Source organism: Loxodonta africana, chromosome 7 (assembly GCF_030014295.1).
Source record: "Loxodonta africana isolate mLoxAfr1 chromosome 7, mLoxAfr1.hap2, whole genome shotgun sequence".
Classification (NCBI taxonomy): Eukaryota; Metazoa; Chordata; class Mammalia; order Proboscidea; family Elephantidae; genus Loxodonta; species Loxodonta africana.
In genome coordinates this window covers 86783555-86804090 of record NC_087348.1, presented here as the reverse complement: position 1 = coordinate 86804090, position 20536 = coordinate 86783555, and the positions used below count along the sequence as shown (strand labels likewise).

Genomic DNA, 20536 nt, shown 5'->3' with positions numbered 1-20536 from the left:
ATTAGGGAAGCACATCAGAATGACCCAGGAAGCTTTTTCAAAACATATATCCTCAGGTTCCAACCCTAGAGATTCTAAATTTTATAGTTCTATGATTGAAAACGTGTACTTTGGGGGAAAAAAACCTTCCAAATGTGATTCTGATGGGCACTTCTGGTTAAAAAACCACTGACCTAGAAGCAGAGTATTCGGGGACACTTGGAAAAATTTCTGCTATTGTTAACTTCTTAAGGTACGATTAAGATTTGGTGGTTAGGTTTTTAAAAAATCCTTATCAATTATAGAAAGATCCTGAGATTTGCATTAAAATACTCTGGCCAAATATTCTCCTCCCTTTAAAAACAGAGGAATAAATAAATAAGATTTAGAAAATGCTAACTGCTGGGAGACAGGTACATAAGTGTTCATTACACCATTCTTTACACTTTTATGTAAGTTTAAAATTTTTAACAATAAGTTTAAAAGTGAATAAACAGTAATTGCTATAGGCAGCCAGCATCATGTACAATACTGAGTGAGAGGGGAGTTTGCCGGTAGGGGATTAGGACTGTGATTTTTAACGCTTATGTCTCTGAATATCACATCTTGTTCAAAGAATAAATCCCAGAGCAGTTGTTCAATAACTGCATTTTAGACTTTAACATTAAAAAACGATTTCCTGGTTTGGAAAATTTTAACAAATGACAACTTTCTGCTAAAAGAACCAATTAATACAAATATTTTAAGTATCTTCTCTTGATCGTCAGAAAGTCATGAAAACTCAGAACTTACTTCCATTTTCTGAAAAATTTTTAACAAGACCATATTTCAGTCAGTTTTTTCAAAGAGACTTCGTTATAAACTCAAAGCAGAAATAAAACTCTGATCTGAAGCTATCAGAGTGAATTTGTCCTTAATAAGAAAGCTTAATTAAGAAATTTTCCTCCCTTCTTTTGTTTTGTTTTTTTTTAAACTTACTCTGCCCAAATGTTGAAGTGGTGCCAAAGCCTCCTGTGCCACCCCCAAAGGGTGTTCCAAATGATTTATTAAACATCCTCAAAATGAGTCTTTGCTTCGGAATGCTGGAAAGAAAAAAATTACTGTTTTAAAAAACCATAGAATGCAATATAATTCTCTTTCAGAAAATGTATAATTCTACAGTGGGGGCATGGTAGTTCAACGGTAGAATTCTTCCCTTCCATGTGCAGACCCGGTTTAATTCCTGGCATCGATAGAGGCTCGCATATTGCTATGATGCCGAATAGGTTTCAGCGGACCTTCCTGACCAGGATAAACTAGGTAGAAAGGCCTGGAAACCTACTTCCAAAAACCAGCCAAAGAAAACCCTACAGATTACAGCAGCCCTATCTGCAACTAATCATAGGGATGGCGCAGAACTGGACAGCATTTTGTTCCATCGTGCATGGGGGTAGGCAGCTGATAACAATCATTCTATAAACTTAGTTAGGGTTGTCAACTGTAGCATAATGTTCACTCTCATTCATTATCCTAAATCCCCATATGATAAAATACACCTTGTAAAATGATCTTTCATCCATACTCTTTTTCTGAGCTGAACAGCACCATAATATGAAGTTAAACCCTTTAATACGAAGTTAAACCCTTTAAAACAATGTCTTTTGACATTTTTTACCTAAGTCCCCTTTTAATAAAGATTTCAAGTCCACTATGCCAAATCTGGGAGCCCTAGTGGCACAGCGGTTAAGAGCTCAGCTGCTAACCAAAAGGTCGGCAGTTTGAATCTACCAGCCGCTCCTTGGAAATCCTATGAGGCAGTTCTACTCTGTCCTACAGGGTCACTATAAGTCAGAACTGACTCAACTACAAGTGTTTTTGTTTTGTTTTATGGCAAATTTTGATATGAGCCACGTAGGTTATGTACCATACCCATCAAAAATTACAACCATATTCTGCTACTTCAAGCACCTAAAATACTAGTACCTAGTACTAAAATACCTAAGATTTTGTCAGGCTTTATTTTCTAGAGTTTGTATTATAAAAAATTATCTTTCCCTATTTTTTCAGATACTAAAAAAAAAAAAAAAACACTTCTGTTGAGTCAATTCTGACTCATAGCAACTCTGCAGATATAAATGTTATAATGTTAAATGCTTTTCTAACTACAATAAAACCTGTGAAAACGGGAACCTGTGTAAGGCAAAAACCTGTCAGAGAAGGAAAACTCAAATATTTTCCACTAAAAAGAATGATAGAAAAGTGGTAAGGCTGCAGCACCCTATCAAAGGCAGAAAACTTGTGAGACCCAGAAAAACAAGGTAGTCCCACCGATTTCCAGCTTTCGCAGGTTTCACTGCATGTGTGCCCCTTCTCCCATCCCCAAACCTCAGAGATGCTGGGGCCTGGACATTCTCTTTGAGATGACTTTTAAGACTGTGATCTATGACCCCTACTTATCTCTCTAAATTCCTCTGGGAACATTAGGGGAAATCTTTGATGAAAACCCCCTACCTCATATGAATGATTTCCCTCCAGTATCCAAACTTACGTACCTGGTGACTTCATGAATTGGACAAAAGTGTTCCAGCAACTACAACCACAAAAAGGATGTTTGGGGTTTTTTTCCCCCGTTGAAATAAAAATGAGTTATTGGTATATTTTACTCAAATATAAAGGCTTTCCACCTCCATAAATTTTTCTTAAACTTAAGACGCTTGCTACTACTTACCTGCTGGCAAACAAGAAAATAATAATAAGGAGCAAACTATTTTGAATGTAAATAATCAGAAAATGCCCAATCATGCTTATTATTTGGACTTTGTGACACATATGATGATTCTCATATTATATACACATAATGAAGTAGTCTTCTAGTAAAATTACGCTTTGTCCACATAATAGAATTAAATGTAACATTTTGAGGGGCCCTCCACAATGTTCCAAGTGTCCTGTTAGCACTTTTAGGTGTCTTAACACCTGAACATTTTAAGAGTGTGAAAACACTGGAAAAGATCAAGCTGTTCCTAAATACATAATGCTTTTACAGAAATCAGCATTCTCCCCCAAACTTTCCTTAAAAAAAAAAAAAAAAGCCCAACACAGTTCTTTTTCCCAACGTCCAGAAATTGAGTAACTCCTTCAATTAAACAAAGCTCACTGAAACCAGTGTTTCTTAACTAGAGTGCCACGTCAGAATTACCTGGCAAGCTTTCTCAAAATACATGCACCCAGGTCCCATTCTAGAAATTTTAAACTGGAATCTCCAGAGTTGGGCTATAGATGTTTTCATTTTGAAAAGGCTCCCCAAGTAACTCTACTGCATTCAACTTAGAACTAGAGGCTATATTTCATCACCATTTATCATTCAGTAATGAGATCTGCTTGAAGTTTCCTGCCTTCCCAGTTGATCAGGTGTCACAAAGAGACAGATTGTGCCTTTACCATATCAACCAGTGACTATGTTTTCCAGAGGAAATACTCTTAGAAACACTTAGCTGAAGTCTTTGGGCCAGACATCTATGATTCTGGCTACACTTGCTTTTCAATGGTAGATTCAGAACTGACAGTTGTGTTGGGGCTTAGCTCTCCTCTACCAACTCATTTTGAACACAATCTCTCTTATACTGCTGTTTTGAGTTATAGCCTCTACTACTCCAAACCCTCAGCTCCTAGCAATCAAATTTTGGTTAATAACCTCATCCTAACACAGAAGCCTAGCATCACATATTTCACAAAATGATATTCAGTAGTATTAACAATATCCTGGGTAACACCTCACAGTTCAGAGTTCTTGTACATATTTATCTCAACAACTCTAAAAGGTTGGTATTATCCATCACTACCTGTATTTTACATGTGAGAAAACAGGATCAGATATTTAACAAGTTTCCCAAGGTCAGAGAACTGGTAAGTGGTGGAGCCACAGTTTAACCTATCTTCTAACTCCCCATGGACACCCTCAATCCTAGGAAGAAAGTGAGACTACAAACAAGAATATGTACAGTATTATGGAAATTCATCAGTTTCAGACCCAAGAACATGGGACAGTGCAGGGAGCAAATCCAAATAAGATCCCTGGAAAAAAGCTTCTCACTCAAGCTAAGCCTTTCTTCTTGGTTCTGGCAAACATGAGCTTGTCTCAGTCTCTAAGCCTGATCACAGTATTTCCTTAGAAATTCTTCAGAATTATCACCATGAAAGCAAACCAAGATTTTAGAAACAGCCTCATGGTTTTTATCCTAATTGCTAGAAACTAAAGAACTGATAATATATTTCACCCTTTCCTATTCAAACAAACCATTCCTTTTCCTAATTCTGTGTAAATGTCACTGACTCAATGAAAAATGTCCCCTCCCTAATCTTAAATGTCAACACTTCTGTAAGCATTCTCTAACTCTCTCTAGCAATTAGTCATTCCTCTGGGCTTCCGCAGCACATTATTTGTTTGCACGTACCTACCATTTACCTTGGCCCTAGCTCTCTACAGCAGTCGCTGTGATACATCAACTACACAGACATCCCTTTAATGCTAAAGAATTCTCCTCAAAAAGCTAGAAACAGAAATATCATATTATTCAGCAATCCCACTCCTAGAAATAAGAGACGTCACACAAATAGACATACGCACACCCATGTTCACTGAAGCATTATTCACAATAACGAAAAGGCGAAAGCAACGTAAGTGCCCATAAACAGATGAATGGACTAATAAACTGGTACATACACACAACAGAATGCTACACAATGAGAAAGAGTAACAACCAATTCGTGAAACATCTCACAACACAGATGAATCTAGAGGACGTTATGCTGAGTTAAATAAGTCAATTGCAAAAAAACAAATATTGTATGAGTCTACTGTTATAAAGTAACAACAAAAGGTTTACACACAGGAAAAGACTAAAGGATCTGTCGCACCAGCTGCTGCAAAGTGCTACCAGGAGACAGCCCTCAGCTGTCAGCCCTTTTCAGAACTGCCTCAGCTGAAGAGTGGCCTCACCCAAGGTCACACCTCCTTCTGGTGACAGCCTATATCCATGGTCAAAAGCTGCCCCAACTCAGGAAAATTCTGAAGGGTGATCCCAACTTCACACTCTTCATGGGATTGGATGAGACTTTCATTAAGACAACATCACAACTCAATTTCTCTCTCATCCCAATCCTGCTTTTTCCCCTCTCTTCCATAGGTTGTGATTCCAAGAGCACTCCCTAATAAATCTGCAAGACATTCTCCAATTCAGAGTTTGCTTCCCAGGGAATGCAACCTTTGATACCTCCTAACCCACCAGCTGCTTGGTGGGAGAAAGAGTGAGAATCTGCGAAACTCTATGGGGCAGCTCTACTCTGTCCTACAGGGTCGCTATGACTCACAGTTGACTCCATGGCAGTGGGTCTGATTTTTGTTTTAACCCTCAAATCTGTCTTGGAAGAAGCACAGCCAGAATAAGCCTTAGAAGCAGGGCTTGGAACTGGTTCAGTCACGGCTGACGAAGCAAAACTGGAATCATAGTTGAATTTTTACAATTTGGGTAATCCAGAATCATAATCTAAGAGGAAAAATTACACGCTAAAGCCCTGGAATGGGAGACTCGAAGAGGCGTAGTGAACCCTTTCAGGAGCCTGATGCGTGAGGCTGGATTATTACCAGAACTATGGAGAGCAACAAGCATTCAAAGCAGCACAGCTGGCCAACATCCATCTTTGGGCAGGCATCTCTATTTCTGACTCTGCTCAAAATCCCACGGGCAAGAGATTTGGTTGCTATGCAAAGCATAAGCATCCTTGTTTTCTAAGAGGGAGGTCAGGTTTCTGGCAGAGCTCTGACCTGTAATTTTTCCCGTTCTGGTTCACCCAAATTTTAAAAATTTGGGTCTGTCCCGGTTTTACTTCCTTAGCCATAACTAACCTGAGGAAGGACTAGTTCAAAGCCCTTCTTAGAAGTGAGGAAGATGAGACTTCATCTCACTTACTTTGGACATGTTATCAGGAGGTACCAGTCCCTGGAGAAGGACATCATGCTAGGTAAAGTACAGGGTCAATGAAAAAGAAGAATACCTTCAATAAGATGGACTGACACAGTGATTGCACAATGGGCTCAAACATAACATCAATTGTGAAGATGGCACTCTGTTATACACAGGGTCACTATAAGTCAGAACCAACTGGATGGCACCTAACAAGTCCCCTCTTCCACCAGTCCTTTTCATCATATACAATGAGCTTCTCCAGGGTAGAAGACAGTACTGGTCATTTTACTATACCAGAATCTGACAGAGAATGAAATACGGATGTACTCATCTTTTAAATTAATGACGATCACCACTACCGTGTTTTTAAACACAGACTGAATGATTAAGTTACTTTAGAAATAAAGTCTAACTTAAAAATAAAATTATGCTCACCCTTCAATCAAAGATTAGACAGGCCCATAAAACAAAAAGAGACTAAAGAGGTACACCAGCCCAGGGGCAAAGACTAGAAGGCAGGAGGGGACAGGAAAGCTGGTAAAAGGGAACCAAAGGTCGAGAAGGGTAGAATGTTGACATGTCATGGGGTTGATAACCAATGTCACAGAACAATATGCATACTAACTGTTTAATGAGAAGTTAGTTTGTTCTGTAAACCTGCATCTAAAGTACAATAAGAAAAAATGTAAAAAATCACTAAAGGGAGATGAGAGTGATGCTTGGTATTTTGTCCTCTTTATGAGAAGGGTAACTTCCAAATGAGACTCAAGCTCAAAATGGTTCTCCCTTTGGTCAGGAACCGAACAGCCATATTTTCTAGTAGTGTTACTGAATAACCTGGTTGGCTTCATAAACACTTTATAAATGTACACAATGATAACAAATGTTATTGTTATTATTAGACATGTGCCATTTTCAAAACTGACTATCAGTTCTGCAAAGATGTGCCTAAGTGCCGCTAACGGACACATGAGGAAATGCTCACGAACATTAGCCATTAGAGAAATGAAAATCAAAACTACAATGAGATTCCATCTCACTCCAACAAGGCTGGCATTAATCCAAAAAACACATAATAATAAATGTTGGAAAGGCTGTGGAGAGTCTGGAACACTTATGCACTGCTGGTGGGAATGTAAAATGGTACAGCCACTTTGGAAATCGATTTGGCGCTTCCTTAAAAAGCTAGAAATAGAACTACCACACGATCCAGCAATCCCACTCCTTGGAATATATCCTAAAAAATAAGAGCCTTTACACGAACAGATATGTGCACACCCATGTTCAGTGGAGCACTGTTTACAATAGCAAAAACATGGAAGCAACCAAGGTGCCCATCAAAAGATGAATGGTTAAATGAACTATGGTATATTCACACAATACTATGCATCAATAAAGAACAATGATGAATCCATGAAACATTTCATAACATGGAGAAATCTGGAAGACATTATGCTGAGTGAAATCAGTCAACTGCAAAAGGATAAATATTGTGTAAGACCACTGTTATAAGAACTGGAGAAACAGTTTAAACAGAGAAGAAAATATTCTTTGATGGTTACGAGAGGGGGCAGGGAGGGAGAAAGGGAGGGAGCATTTACTAATTAGATAGCAGATAAGTTTTATTTTAGGTGAAGGGAAAGACAATACACAATACAGAAGAGGTCAATACAACTGGGCTAAACCAAAAGCAAAGAGGTTTCCTGAACAAGCCGAATGCTTCAAAGGCCAGCGTAGCAGAGGCGGGGGTTTGGGGCTCATGGTTTCAGGGGTCATCTAAGTCAATTGACATAATAAAATCTATTAAGAAACCATTCTGCATCCCACTTTGGAGAGTGGCGTCTGGGGTCTTAAACGCTAGCAAGCGGCCATCTAAGATGCATCAATTGGTCTCAACCCGCCTGGAGCAAAGAAGAATGAAGAACACCAAAGACTCAAAGTAATTATGAGCCAAAGAGACAGAAAGGACCACATAAACCAGAGACTACATCAGCCTGAGACCAGAAGAACTAGATGGTGCCTGGCCACAACCGATGACTGCACTGACATGGAACTCAACAGAGAAACCCTGAGGGAGCAGGAGAGGAGCGGGATGCAGACCCCAAATTCTTGTAAAAAGGCCAGACTTAATGGTCAGACTGGGACTAGAGAGACCCCAGAGGCCATGGTCTCCAGACCTTCTGTTAGCCCAGGACAGGAACCATTCCCAAAGCCAACTCTTCAGATAGGTACTGGACTGGAATAGGTGGTGGAAAATGATACTGGTGAAGAATGAGCTTCTTGGATCAAGTGGACACATGAGGATATTTTGGCATCTCCTGTCTGGAGGGGGGATGAGAGGGCAGAGGGGGCAAGAAGCTACCCAAATGGACACGAGAAGAGAGAGTGGAGGGAAGAACTGTGCTGTCTCATTGGAGGAAGAGCAATTAGGAGTGTATGGCAAGGTGTATGTAAATTTTTGTATAAGACTGACCTGATTTGTAAACGTTCACTTAAAGCACAATAAAAGTTAATTAAAAAAAAAAAGATGTGCCTGAGTGTGCTTCAGCTGGTGGGGTTAGGGCAACTGGGACTCACTGTTGCAACAGTCACAAAAAATAAATAAATAAAATTATGCCACACCAAATTAAAAACAAAGGAAACCATGAAAGATTAAGATTCCTGGTGGAATTTATCATCTAATTCAGAGGCTGCAAAAAGAAAGCAATTACAAAATGGCTGGATGCAACCAGTAGACATTTTTTGTTTAGTCCATGATACATATGTACGGTACATATGCATGGGGGCGCCATGAGTTAAAATCAATTCAACAGCAACTAACAGCTACAGCATATTATATGTACATGTATGTAATTACGTAGAACTGTTTATGTGTTTGTGTCTGTTGTTAACTAGCCTGGCCCTGGTAGGCTCTGGATGTGACCTCTGACCTAATTAGAGATGGGACCAGGCCTTAAAATGTCAACAGTACCTAAGTGCCAAGAAGCAAGATAAGAAATCAAAATCAGGTCAGAATATAAGAAGGAAATCTGAGGGAAACTTCCTGGAGGATTTAGAATGTGAGCTAGACCTTGAGGGATCAGGAAGAGGAAGAGGGGAAAGAACGTAAAATAAGTAAAATACACAGTTAAGGATAGGTATTTGTGCACCTATCTGGCCTTACACTTCTACACCAAGCTCAGTTTCTGTCACACAGCAAGCACACAATAAATGTCCTCACCAGTTCATTATGATGTCAAGACCTCATATTAGTAACAACTGACTAAAGGAGTGAATCAGGGCACTCTACTATGTAGCAAGAATATGGTACAAAGGCACTACCAGAGCATCTGGACAAAGTTATCCTCTGAAAGGTGGTTTCAAGTAAACCATATTTATTGAAAAAAGCTGCAAAAAGATACATTTATGCACAACAGAAAAGATAACACAGTTATTTACAGGTACACTACATACAGTAAAATTAATGGAGACTAGAAAAATACACACCAAATTCATGAAAGTAGTTGCCTCTAGAGACAGAAAGGGGAATGAGAATTCAAAGGACCTAAATTTTTCTATAATGTTTTATTTCCTCTATTTAAAAAAAGATCCAAAGAACATAGATATTTGTATTAACGGCAATTTTTCCATTAAAAATATAAAGTAGTAAAATCCACTAAAAAAAAAAAAGGCAGAATTAGGGGGCACTGAGTTTCTTTCAAAGGTGGTGAAATAACTTAGAAAAGGATAGTGGTAATGGCTGCACAACGTAATGAATGTAATCAATGTCACTGGACATGTAAAAATTGTTGAACTGGCAAATGTTCTGTTATCTGTATTTTTATCAATAAAAAAAGTAAACTAAAAAAATAGAGGCAGAGTAATCATACAAGATTGAAAGGTACGGAACATTTAAATCCATCCAAATATATGAACGCATATGATACATCTCAGTTTTTACCCTTTCCTATATAACCTGGCCTAAGAAAGAACACTGTTACCTAAAGGAAAGTAACTTTGCATTCACTATCAGTGAGAAATCTATAAAACCAAAATCTGACCATATTGATCAGCACTGTCAGGGGAAAGAAAATTTCTCTGCAAATACGAATGTTCTAGTCACCAGAGAGGTAATCTTCCTATGGATTAATAACAATTTACCAGGCAACCCCATGGCCTAGATGAAATTTCCTGCATAGATTTCCCTTATAGATGGATTTGCATATACACACATTGAAATTTTCGTAAAAGACATATTCTGAAAGAAAACATAAAAACGAAATAGCGCTATACCGAAAGAGACAATGCCCTTAATTTTACTTTGCACTCTATGTTCAATCTTCTAATTAATAATTCAAACTCTCAGATATAAGAAAGAGGCAGCCTTTCGTATTCACACTGGACCAGCAGTCCAGTCAATGGATTGGACTATTCTTTCAGAACGTCCCAACTGATACTCAATAAACTGATGTCCTAGTTTATACATCCAACTTTTGTAAGCCTGTAAACTCTGGGTACAAGGACAAAACTTCTAGGTACAATTTCTGTCCAGGAAAGTGACAGACCAGATCCTGAAACACGATGACAACCAAGCAGCTGCCATTGCTACATGCTATATGAATAACTAAACAAGCTTCCCAAGACATTCCCAGTTTGGTTCTAATTCCAGAAAGTTACCCAAATGGGAAGTAATGTTTCTCCTTCAACTTCACTGAGTTCTTTTGTATCAAACTCCATAAAGAGCAGAAATAAAAAATATTTGTTATATGAATGGACTTGAATAGTACTTTGCAGTTTACAAAGGATTTTTTCCAATACATTCTTTCCATTTAATCTTCACAAAACATAGGATTATCATCCACAGTTAAACTGAATGGAAAAATCACAGTTACTTTTTTACCTTGGATGAGAAAGGAGGGAGGGGAAGGGAGGGATAGTTAGAATTCCAAGAAGAGATTAGCCTAGTCTTAATCACCTAATGGCATCCCTCAGAGGCACAAACTGTTAGTTGGAGGTTTGAGTTCACCCAGAAGCAACTTGAAAGAATGGCCTGATAATCTACTTCCAGAAAATCAGCACTGAAAATCCTATTGAGTACAGTTCTACTCTGACACACATGGGGCTGCCAAGAGTCAGAATAGACTCAACAACTTTTTTTTTTTAATTACCTAATATCACACCCCAAACTATCTGCTGCCCTAAAGCTGTTTCACAGTTTCCTTCCTATGACTGATCCCTTGATCAAGCCATTTCCTCGGTTAGAACATTCACTCTTCTCTCTAAAAACTATGTCCCCTTTTCTTTCTAAATATTGCTGTTCAAGCTTCTCCTGCTTCACAAAATGGTCCCAGATTATACACTTCAGACTCTTATCACAACAAAAGCATTTCCCTTCTCCTACCCATTTCCAATCCCTATTATATAAACCAATGTCTCCCAGCTGTTTTTAGTTATGCAATGTACTTGTTGTTATCCCTGCCATTCGAGTATATAAGCTGTTTGCTGCTCTGGTAAAAAGCATCTTGTCTTGTCCAATTCTCCCTACTGGGGTATAAATGGATTTTAAATAATTCATAGCATGTAATATAGCTGCTTCTTTGTAATACTGAGTAGCATCATTCTCATCCTGTTAATTCATGACCATCATTTTACAAACAAAAATAGTGAAACGAATACATGACCTCTGGAATGAAGCAAATCTGTGTTTAAACCCTCTGCCACTCACTATCACTGCAACTCTCTGTAAATCTACAATTATTTCAAAATAAAAAGATAAAAAAAGAAAAAACTCTCTGCCATTTACTACTATGTAATTGTACTAAGTTATACTATTTAACCTTTTAAACCTCAATTTCTACATCTGAACAATGGAGGTTATGTGGCCTACAGCAAACAACTGTTAGAAATAGAAAGCTGCCTCAAACTAAAGGTCTTCAAAAGCTGACTTTTTGTTTAGCTTTTCAACTGACATTTTACAATATTTTTTAATTAGAAAAAAATGTAATAAACCTTTTTCCCTCAATCTAAACCTTGGCCGGTCAACACTTAACTAGAACGTCATTCCTAATATGGTTTCTTATTTCCTAATACTTAAGTGCCATCCTCTGACCTCTTAGCACAACCATTAAGCGCCACTGCAAACAACAAAAACAAACACCACCACTCCCAATATACTGTCACTCTGTTCACTCATTTTCTTCCACTCACCTCATACCCCTCTCCTCATTCCTAAGTACTCATATCTTTTGAATTTACAAATTAATTTGCCTATTCCTTAAGAAGCTTATTCTTTGGGCTCTATGTACAAATACCCAGTAACCTTTGCATCAAAAGAACATGTGGAAGTGAGACCAAGCAAAGTGTGAAGTGATGAGTGAATGCAAAACATGTTCATGGAAGACAAACTGTTCCCTTCTTGCTACAGACAGCCCTAATTCAAAAGCTCAATTCTTTTTCCCTTGACCAATGTTTTTTCCCAATATTTTTAGTTATGTAACCCAATACATAACACAAACAAAAGCAAAAGCTGCTCTGGCTGAGATAAACGGGGTACAATAGAGCCCCATCAGCTCAACTCTCCAAGGAAGCTTAGGGGCTCTGTGAACCAGTGTGGAAAATCACTGTCCTAGACCAGTGTGATCCACAGGCTCCTAGAAGTCCCCAACATCCCTCTCAGGGGGTCCATGAGGTCAGTCATCACCTGTCAGTTTGTCACACCATGGGGCCTTTGTGTTGCTATCATTTTGGAGCCTATGCCACCAGTATTTCAAATACCAACATGGTCACCCATGATGGACAGGTTTCAGCAGAACTTCCAGACTAAAGACAAACTATGAAGAAAGGCCTGGTGATCTACTTCCAAAAATCAGCCAGTGAAAACCTTATGGATCACAATAGAACACTGTCCAACTCACTTGCTTTGGATACGCCATCAGGAGGGATCATTAGCCCTCTACATCACCAAACACGATGCCAGAGGACGTCATGTTTGGTGAAGTACAGGGCTTATGAGGACATGGGAGACCTTCGGTGAGATAGACTGGCACAATAGCCGCAATGGACTTGAACAGGCTGGCAATTGTGAGGATGATGCAGGACCAGGCATCATTACTCTTTGGGATGAAATGAGAAGAACTCATGAAGCACTTCTGCACAGTAACATAAAAGGGCTGTCTCAAGGAAAAGCACTTGTGTGATTACTTTCATTAGAGAGCCGACCTAGCAAATTTTCTTCATGGAACACCATTTTTATTCCAAAGAATAAATGACAAACTATGGTTATTCAGTCTTGATGCAAAAATCCAAATTCTGGAAAACTTGCATTTGTCACTATGAGCTTGGCTGCTTCCAAATTCTTAAAAATGACAACTGATGAGATGGGTGGTAGTATCAACAGCAGTATAATGAAACTTGTTAACATTCGGAAGATCTGGCTAACTTAGTGAACCAATGACTTCCAAATGACCAGTGGATTTTAATGTAACAGAGTACAAAAAATTCAATGAAATTAGTTTCAGATTCCAAATTGTAACCTTTAAGAAACAACTACTTGTCAAGTTTGGGTATAGTGTCAAAGGAGAGTATCTACAATTATGCAAAACAGCTATTAAAATATCCCACCCTTTCCCAAATACATACCTTTCTGAGGCTAGGTTTTCTCCATATACTTCAATCAAAACAACATATGAACAGTCTGAATGCAAAAGATCTGAAAAGCCAGCTGTCTTCTATTAAACCAGATATTAAAAAGATTTGCAAAAACGTAAAATAATGCACCTTTCTATATTTTCAGTTATTTTTCATGAAAACTGTGTCATTTATGTTGAATATGAGTTTATTATTAAATCAATCTGATCACATTAAAAATTTTGTTCTAATTTCTAATATGGCAAATATCAATACATATAACCCATATAAACAAAAGCTGTTTGGAGTCCTCTGTAATTTTTATAAGTGTAAAGAAATCCAGAGACCCAAAAGTTTGAGAACTGCTATCCTAGACTACAGTTATAGATAGACAGACAGACAGACAACTGCTGTCAAGTGGAGTCCAACTCATGGTGGCCTTATGTTGCCTGGTTCTGGGTCACTCTCACCATTGCTGGCATGTTTAAGTACAGTGTTGCAGCTGTTGAGCCAATTCATCTCACTGAGGGTCTCTCTCACCCTCACTGACCCTCTCCTTCACTCAACAAAGTCCTCCTTTAGCAAGTTGGAATCAACCTGACAACAACAATAGCAATCAAACCCTCCTGATGATTTGTCCAGTGCAAGCAAGTTGGACAATGCTCTGTTGTGACTCATAATGTCTTCACTGGCTAATTTTTGGAAGCAGATCACCAGGCCTTTATTCCTAGTCTGTCTTAGTCTAGAAGCTCTACTGAAATCTGTCCATTATGGGTGGCCCTGTTGGTATGTGAAATACCAGTGGCACAACTTTCAGCATCATAGCAACACGCAAGCCACCAAAGTATGACAAACTGACAGACGGATGGTGGGACTATTGTTATAGCTTCTTCCTAACTCATCTGCCTCCCTCCAGTTTCACATCTTCCAACCTACCCAACTAGCCATACCAGCTTAAAATCACTCAGTTTCAATAAGATAGAAAATGATACTGGTGAGAAGTGAGCTTCTTGGCTCAAGTAGGCACATGAGACTATGTGGGCAGCTCCTGTCTATAGGGGAGATGAGAAGGCAGAGAGGGACAGAAGATGGCTGAATGGACACTGAAATACAGAGTGGAGAGAAGGAGCCTGCTGTCTCATTAGCTGGAAAGCAACTAGACAAATTCTTGTATGAGAGACTGACTTTATTTGTAAACTTTCCCTTAAAGTACAATAGAAATTTTAACAAAAAATCACTCTTAGTTTCAGACTTACCTAATTAGAACTATATTTCAGGAAATCATTTTTGTCCTACTAAAAAACTTGCAATGGTTTCCCATTATACTGAATTAAGTACAAATTCTTCAAAATGACAAATAATTCTCAGTATTTATGAAGTTATTTTGCACAGTGGGACAAGACTCTGATCAATTAATATTCATGTGGCATCAAGTCTATAAGTAAAATGGAAGGCTAATGGAATCACATAACATCACATTTAATTATATCAATTCAACTACAAGCTCTTTGCTCTCTTCCACAAAAATAGAAACAGGTATTTGCCCAATAGCCTATCCCCTTTCAAACAAGACCCTGATTTCTCTTATCCCACAGAAAAGGAGGTTATCACAAAAATGAAAGGAGAAACTAAAGGAAGTGACTCTTGGACTCTTTGCTTTTCTACTTCCTAAGTACCAGACCTTGGCAATTCAATGGTTTTTCAAGTATGTATTTTTTTTAATTAATTTTTGTTGTGCTTTAAGTGAAAGTTTACAAATCAAATCGGTCTCTCATACAAATACTCCTAGTTGCTATATACCCCTAGTTGCTCTCCCAGTAATGAGACAGCACACTCCTTCTCTCTACTCTCTATTTTCGTGGCCATTTGGCCAGCTTCTGACCCCCTCTGCCCTCGCATCTCTCCTCCAGACAGGAGCTGCCCACATAGTCTCATGTGTCTACTTGATCCAAGAAGCCCACTTCTCACCAATATTATTTTCTATCTCACAGTCCAGTCCAATCCCTGTCCGAAGAGTTGGCTTTGGGAATGGTCCCTGTCTTGGGCCAAAAGAGGGTCTGGGGACCATGACCTCTGGGGTCCTTCTAGTCTCAGTCAGACCATTAAGTCTGGTCTTTTACCAAGAACTTAAGGTCTGCATTCCACTGCCCTCCTGCTCCCTCAGGGGTTCTGTTGTGTTCCCTGTCAGGGCAGTCATCAGTTGTAGCCGGGCACCAACTAGTTCTTCTGGCCTCAGGCTGATGTAGTCTCTTGGGCTCAAAATTACCTTGTGTCTTTGGTGTTCTTCATTTTCCTTTGCTCGAGGTGGAATGAGACCCATTGATGCATCTTAGATGGCCACTTGCTAGCATCTAAGACCCCAGATGCCACTCTCCAAAGTGGGACGCAGAACATTTTCTTAATAGATTTTATTACGCCAATTGACCTAGATGTCCCCTGAAACCATGGTTCCCAAACTCCCGCCCCACTACGCTGGTCTTCGAAGTGTTCAGTTTATCTGGGAAACTTCTTTGCTCTTGGTTTAGTCCAGTTGTGCTGACCTCTCCTGTATTATGTGTTGCCTTTCCCTTCACCTAATATAGTTGTCTTCTATTTAATTAGTGAATACCCCCTCCTTCCCTCCCCACTCTTGTAGCCGTCAAGGAATATTTTCTTCTCTGTTTAAACTGTTTCTCGAGTTCTTATAATAGTGGTCTCATACGATATTTGCCCTTTTGCAACTGACTAATTTCACTCAGCATAATGCGTTCCAGATTCCTCCATCTTATGAAATGTTTCACGGATTCATCATTGTTCTTTATCAATGCATAGTATTCCATTGAGTGAATATACTATAATTTATCCATTCATCCATTGATGGGCACCTTGGTTCAAGTTAAATTTTTAAAAAATACAACTTACTAATGAGCTTTACAAGCAAACACCTGGCAAGATAAAGGTATTTTACTAAAATACTGGAAATGTTTTCTTTAGAGCAATGGTCTCTATCAGGTAATTTTGCCTCTCATGGGACATGTGACAATGTCTGGAGACATTCTTGGCTGCTGTAACTTGGGGAGTGGGGGTACTAAAGGCATCTAGCGGGTAAAGGCCAAGTATACTACTAAAAAAAAAAAAAAATACTACTACACACTCTAAAATACACAAGGCAGCCTCCACAGCAAAGAATTATTTGGCCCAAAATGTTCATAGTGGCGGGTTGAGAAACTTTGCTCTGGAGACATACTGTGTCAAATAGTTTGGGTCAACTTCAAACGCAAAAAGGTATACCAAATTCTCAAGAAACATTATTCAAATTCCTTGCTTCTAATGTTGTTGTTGTTAGGTGCCATAAAGTTGGTTTCAACTCATAGCGACCCTACATACAACAGAACGAAACACAGCCTGGTTATGTACCATTCTCACAATTGTTATGTTTGAGTCCACTGTGCCAATCCATCTCATGGAGGATCTTCCTCTTTTTCACTGACCTTCAACTTTACCAGAAACCCTGGTGGAGTAGTGGTTAAGAGCTACAGCTCCTAATCAAAAGGTCGGCAGTTAGAATCTATCAGGCACTCCTTAGAAACTCTATGAGACAGTTCTACCCTGTCTTATAGGGTTGCTATGAGTCAGAATTGACTCAACAGCAGCAGGGTTTTTTTTGTTTGTTTGTTTCTACTTTACCAAGAGTGATGTCCTTCTCCAGGAACTGGTCCCTCCTGATAACATGTCCAAAGTACAAGAGACAAAGTCTCATCATCCTTGCTTCTAAGGATCATTCTGGCTGTACTTGTCAGAATGGCTGAGTAGTGTAAGGCACCAGACTCAAGGTGCGCACCTTGCCTGCAGGCATTCCGGTCTCTGAATGGAGGCATGGGCTCTAATCCCACTTCTAACACAATCCTTGCCTCTAATACCTATTTTTAAATCTCTAAATTTCTAAATCCCCTAATCTTTCAACAAACTGCATAATTACAGATGTGCTCTTTATTGGAAATAAACATCAGAGCTACTATCCCTTACTTCTAGGTTAACTGTCAGCAAATAAATAATATAACTGATAATATAATACAATAAAATAATATGACCGATTTTTTCTAATCTGCCAGCAAGTTTGGTTCCCTAGAAATTCTACTTGCTCTTAGCTATCCAGGAAACCCTGGTGGTGTAGTGGTTAAGTGCTATGGCTGCTAACCAAAGGGTTGGCAGTTCAAATCCACCAGGTGCTCCTTGGAAACTGTGGGGCAGTTCTACTCTGTCCTATAGGGTCGCTATGAGTTGGAATCGACTCGATGGCACTGGACTAGGTTTTTTTTCTTTTTTTTAAATCTAGGAGCTAATGGACATGAATAAATTCAGGTACCAAAATAAAAATTACACATTATATAAGCTATATCAATTCTCTTATCTGGGCCTCACATTTCAGAAGCATGTAAATACTCAGACTCTCTTATGATTATTTTTAGGTAACTCCTCTGTATTTGTTTATTCATTCAAGCAAACACATGCTTGGCTACTACATGCCAAGCAACCTGAATACAAAGATAACAACATTTTACCACTGTATAATAAAAAAAATTAAACAGCTAAAATGCAAAACTGTATGTGCTATAAACAGAAGTATCAAATAAGTGTTATGGAAGCTTGAGGGGGACAGAATGCCAGGAAAGTCTTCCCAGAAGAGAGCAATGCTTGAACTGAGAAAATGTCACAGAAAACACACACTGTCCACATCTTAGTATTTAGACTACAGCTCTTGTCTGCTCTCATACACTACGAAATTTTTCAGTTTTTGCTTTGTCATATAAACAAGAAGTAACAATCTGACTGACTAGAATAGACCAAAGGGGCAAAACTAGTAATTCCATTTCTAAATCTTAAATAAACAGTAAAAAATAATAATTTTATCAAAGTATTTATGTCCATTACCTCCATCCTGTCCAACGTCTGGCTTTGATATCCTAACTTCTCTCTCCAAGTAAACATACCATCTGTCACCCAGTTAACAAATATTTCTTTCTGAATTTATGAAACTGCCAAGAGAATAATCCTTGTTCTTTTCTTGCAGTTAGCTGCTTCTTCCAAATCGGAGTTTAATTCCCTCATTTTATTCTATCAGAATACTTTATTTTGAATTTTGCACCAAACAGGAACCATGGAGTTCCAAGGTACAAGAATTACAAAGTGACCGCTGCCTAGCTTTATACGTCTTGTCTATATTTCCCAATGCTATTGTGGGTCACTAACTGGACTCCTCAGAATCCACAGTCGCTAACACGGGTCAAAAATTCAGATCTAAAACGGGAAACTAGCCAACGACTTGTAGTTTTATCAATTCGTTTCCAATACATAACACCACAAACGTTCTTTAATCAACTTTTAAGGTTAGTTCCCTTGGTCTAGGTAAGGGTACCACTAATGAAGCTTCTCTCTTATTTTGAAGAGATAGCAACACTCAAATTCAAAACGCTCTTTAAGACTACATCTACTCCTAACTATCGAATATCTCCCCTCCCCATCCCCGGAATCCTCAATAATCAAAGACTGACCTCCCAGGAGGGTGGTGTAGTAAAAAATTTCTAGACTGAGTCTGGACGTCTGGCTAATCCCGTCCTTTCTCTAGGCCTCGGTTTCTCCATCTGTACAGCTTGCATGTGATGCAGGGGAGTGACTAGCTCAAATAATTTCTATGTAACTATCCAGGAACCCAATGTTGTTTCTCATCTGGCTTTACACGGAACACGTGGGAGAACAGAAAATAACCCTGTACTCCACTGAACCGATCCTAATTCCCAGATATTATCTTAGAAAGCTAGCAAACTCCCAACACACCCACCTACCACCTTTGTCTCGTGGAAAAGACATGGCAAATGAAACCCATTTCTGCACCAACGTCAAGAAAGTCTGGGAAGATCACACTCAGGGTCTTAAGGCGAGGCCGGCCCACCGCCGGCGCCTATCACCGCCAAGCGTATGAATGAGTAAAAAAACCCAGTACAACCGGCTAAATGGATGCTCTATCCCCATGGGCTGCAACTGGAGACCACCCCCTCCCCACCCCCACCCCCGGTCCAGACCCCACCACATCGATTCCCTCCCAGGGCCCAAAAAGCTAAGCCTGGGGGCCGCAGGATCGTGGGCCCCGCCCCCTCCCTCAGGGTAGAAGGTGCGCGACGGGCGCGAGACTTCGGCGCTGACAGGGCCTGGGACGCCCCGCGCAGCCGCCCGCCCTGAGGGGAGGAGCCTGCCGGCCCCCGGCCGCCGCTGCTCCGGCTCCCCACTTACCGCGATGCGGTGGGCGAGGGGAAGTGTCAGGAGTGAGAGCCCAGGCCCGTTCGCCACCCGCCGCTCTCTGAGCAGCGCGCGGCCGCCACGAAACCGTCGCCGCCACTACCACCGCTACCGACCGCCGCTCCGGGCGCAAAGCGCAGAGGGCCTGACTGCGTCACACGCCGCCTGCCGTCAGAGGCTCGCTCTGAGCGCTCCGCCCTCGCTGTCTGAACATTGGCAGACGAGGCCGCCACTCTAGGCCCGCCCTGTTATTCATTGGGCAACTAGTCTTTTGAAACAGAACGTGAGGGCGGTCTTCGGGAGAAGGGACAAGTGGGAAGAGGAGGGGCATAAAGAGTTAGAGAGAGGAAAGGGGAGGAGCGGTGGAAGGGATCATGGAGTCCCGCCCCCACACTGCCGCGGTTGGCTGGGAGAGAGTCGTGGCGTCACATAGGGCCCCTAGAAGTGGGCTGGTGACTGGCTAGATTGGGGTGGACCGGGCGGGGTGTGGGAGAGGAGTGGTGACGCCATACCGACGCTCCTCCCCTTCTTTGGGGCCCAAAGACTCCGGCTGCGGAAGCTCGGGCCAATCAGAAGGAAGGCTCCAGGATGGCTTGGTAACTATTCTACCCTTCCGTCGCCCCCCCGCCCCCCAGGTCCGCGGGCGGTGATGGGAAGGCTGCCCTGTCGCCTTGCTCACACTTCTTGGCCATACCACGTGCGGAGCTAGGTCTTTCCCGGGAGGTCCGTCTGTC

The 20536-nt window shown here is 40.3% G+C and overlaps 1 protein-coding gene across 6 annotated transcripts in view; it reads right to left on the bottom strand.

Moving 5' to 3' along the window:
* NUP98 (nucleoporin 98 and 96 precursor) overlaps positions 1 to 19943 on the bottom strand; it is a 112213-nt gene extending 92270 nt beyond the window's left edge. For 4 of the 6 annotated variants that reach the window (XM_023539009.2, XM_023539010.2, XM_010599624.3 and 1 more), the window contains exons 1-2: positions 19797 to 19943; positions 958 to 1061 (exon numbers count right to left, since the gene is read on the bottom strand). In XM_023539009.2, coding sequence (XP_023394777.1) covers positions 958 to 1033 — 76 coding nt within the window. In that variant the 5' untranslated portion in view covers positions 1034 to 1061; positions 19797 to 19943. The remainder of the gene's footprint in view (positions 1 to 957; positions 1062 to 19796) is intronic. The other 2 variants (XM_003420066.4, XM_064288601.1) reach the window with 2 other exon arrangements.
* Between the last annotated feature and the right edge of the window lie 593 nt (positions 19944 to 20536).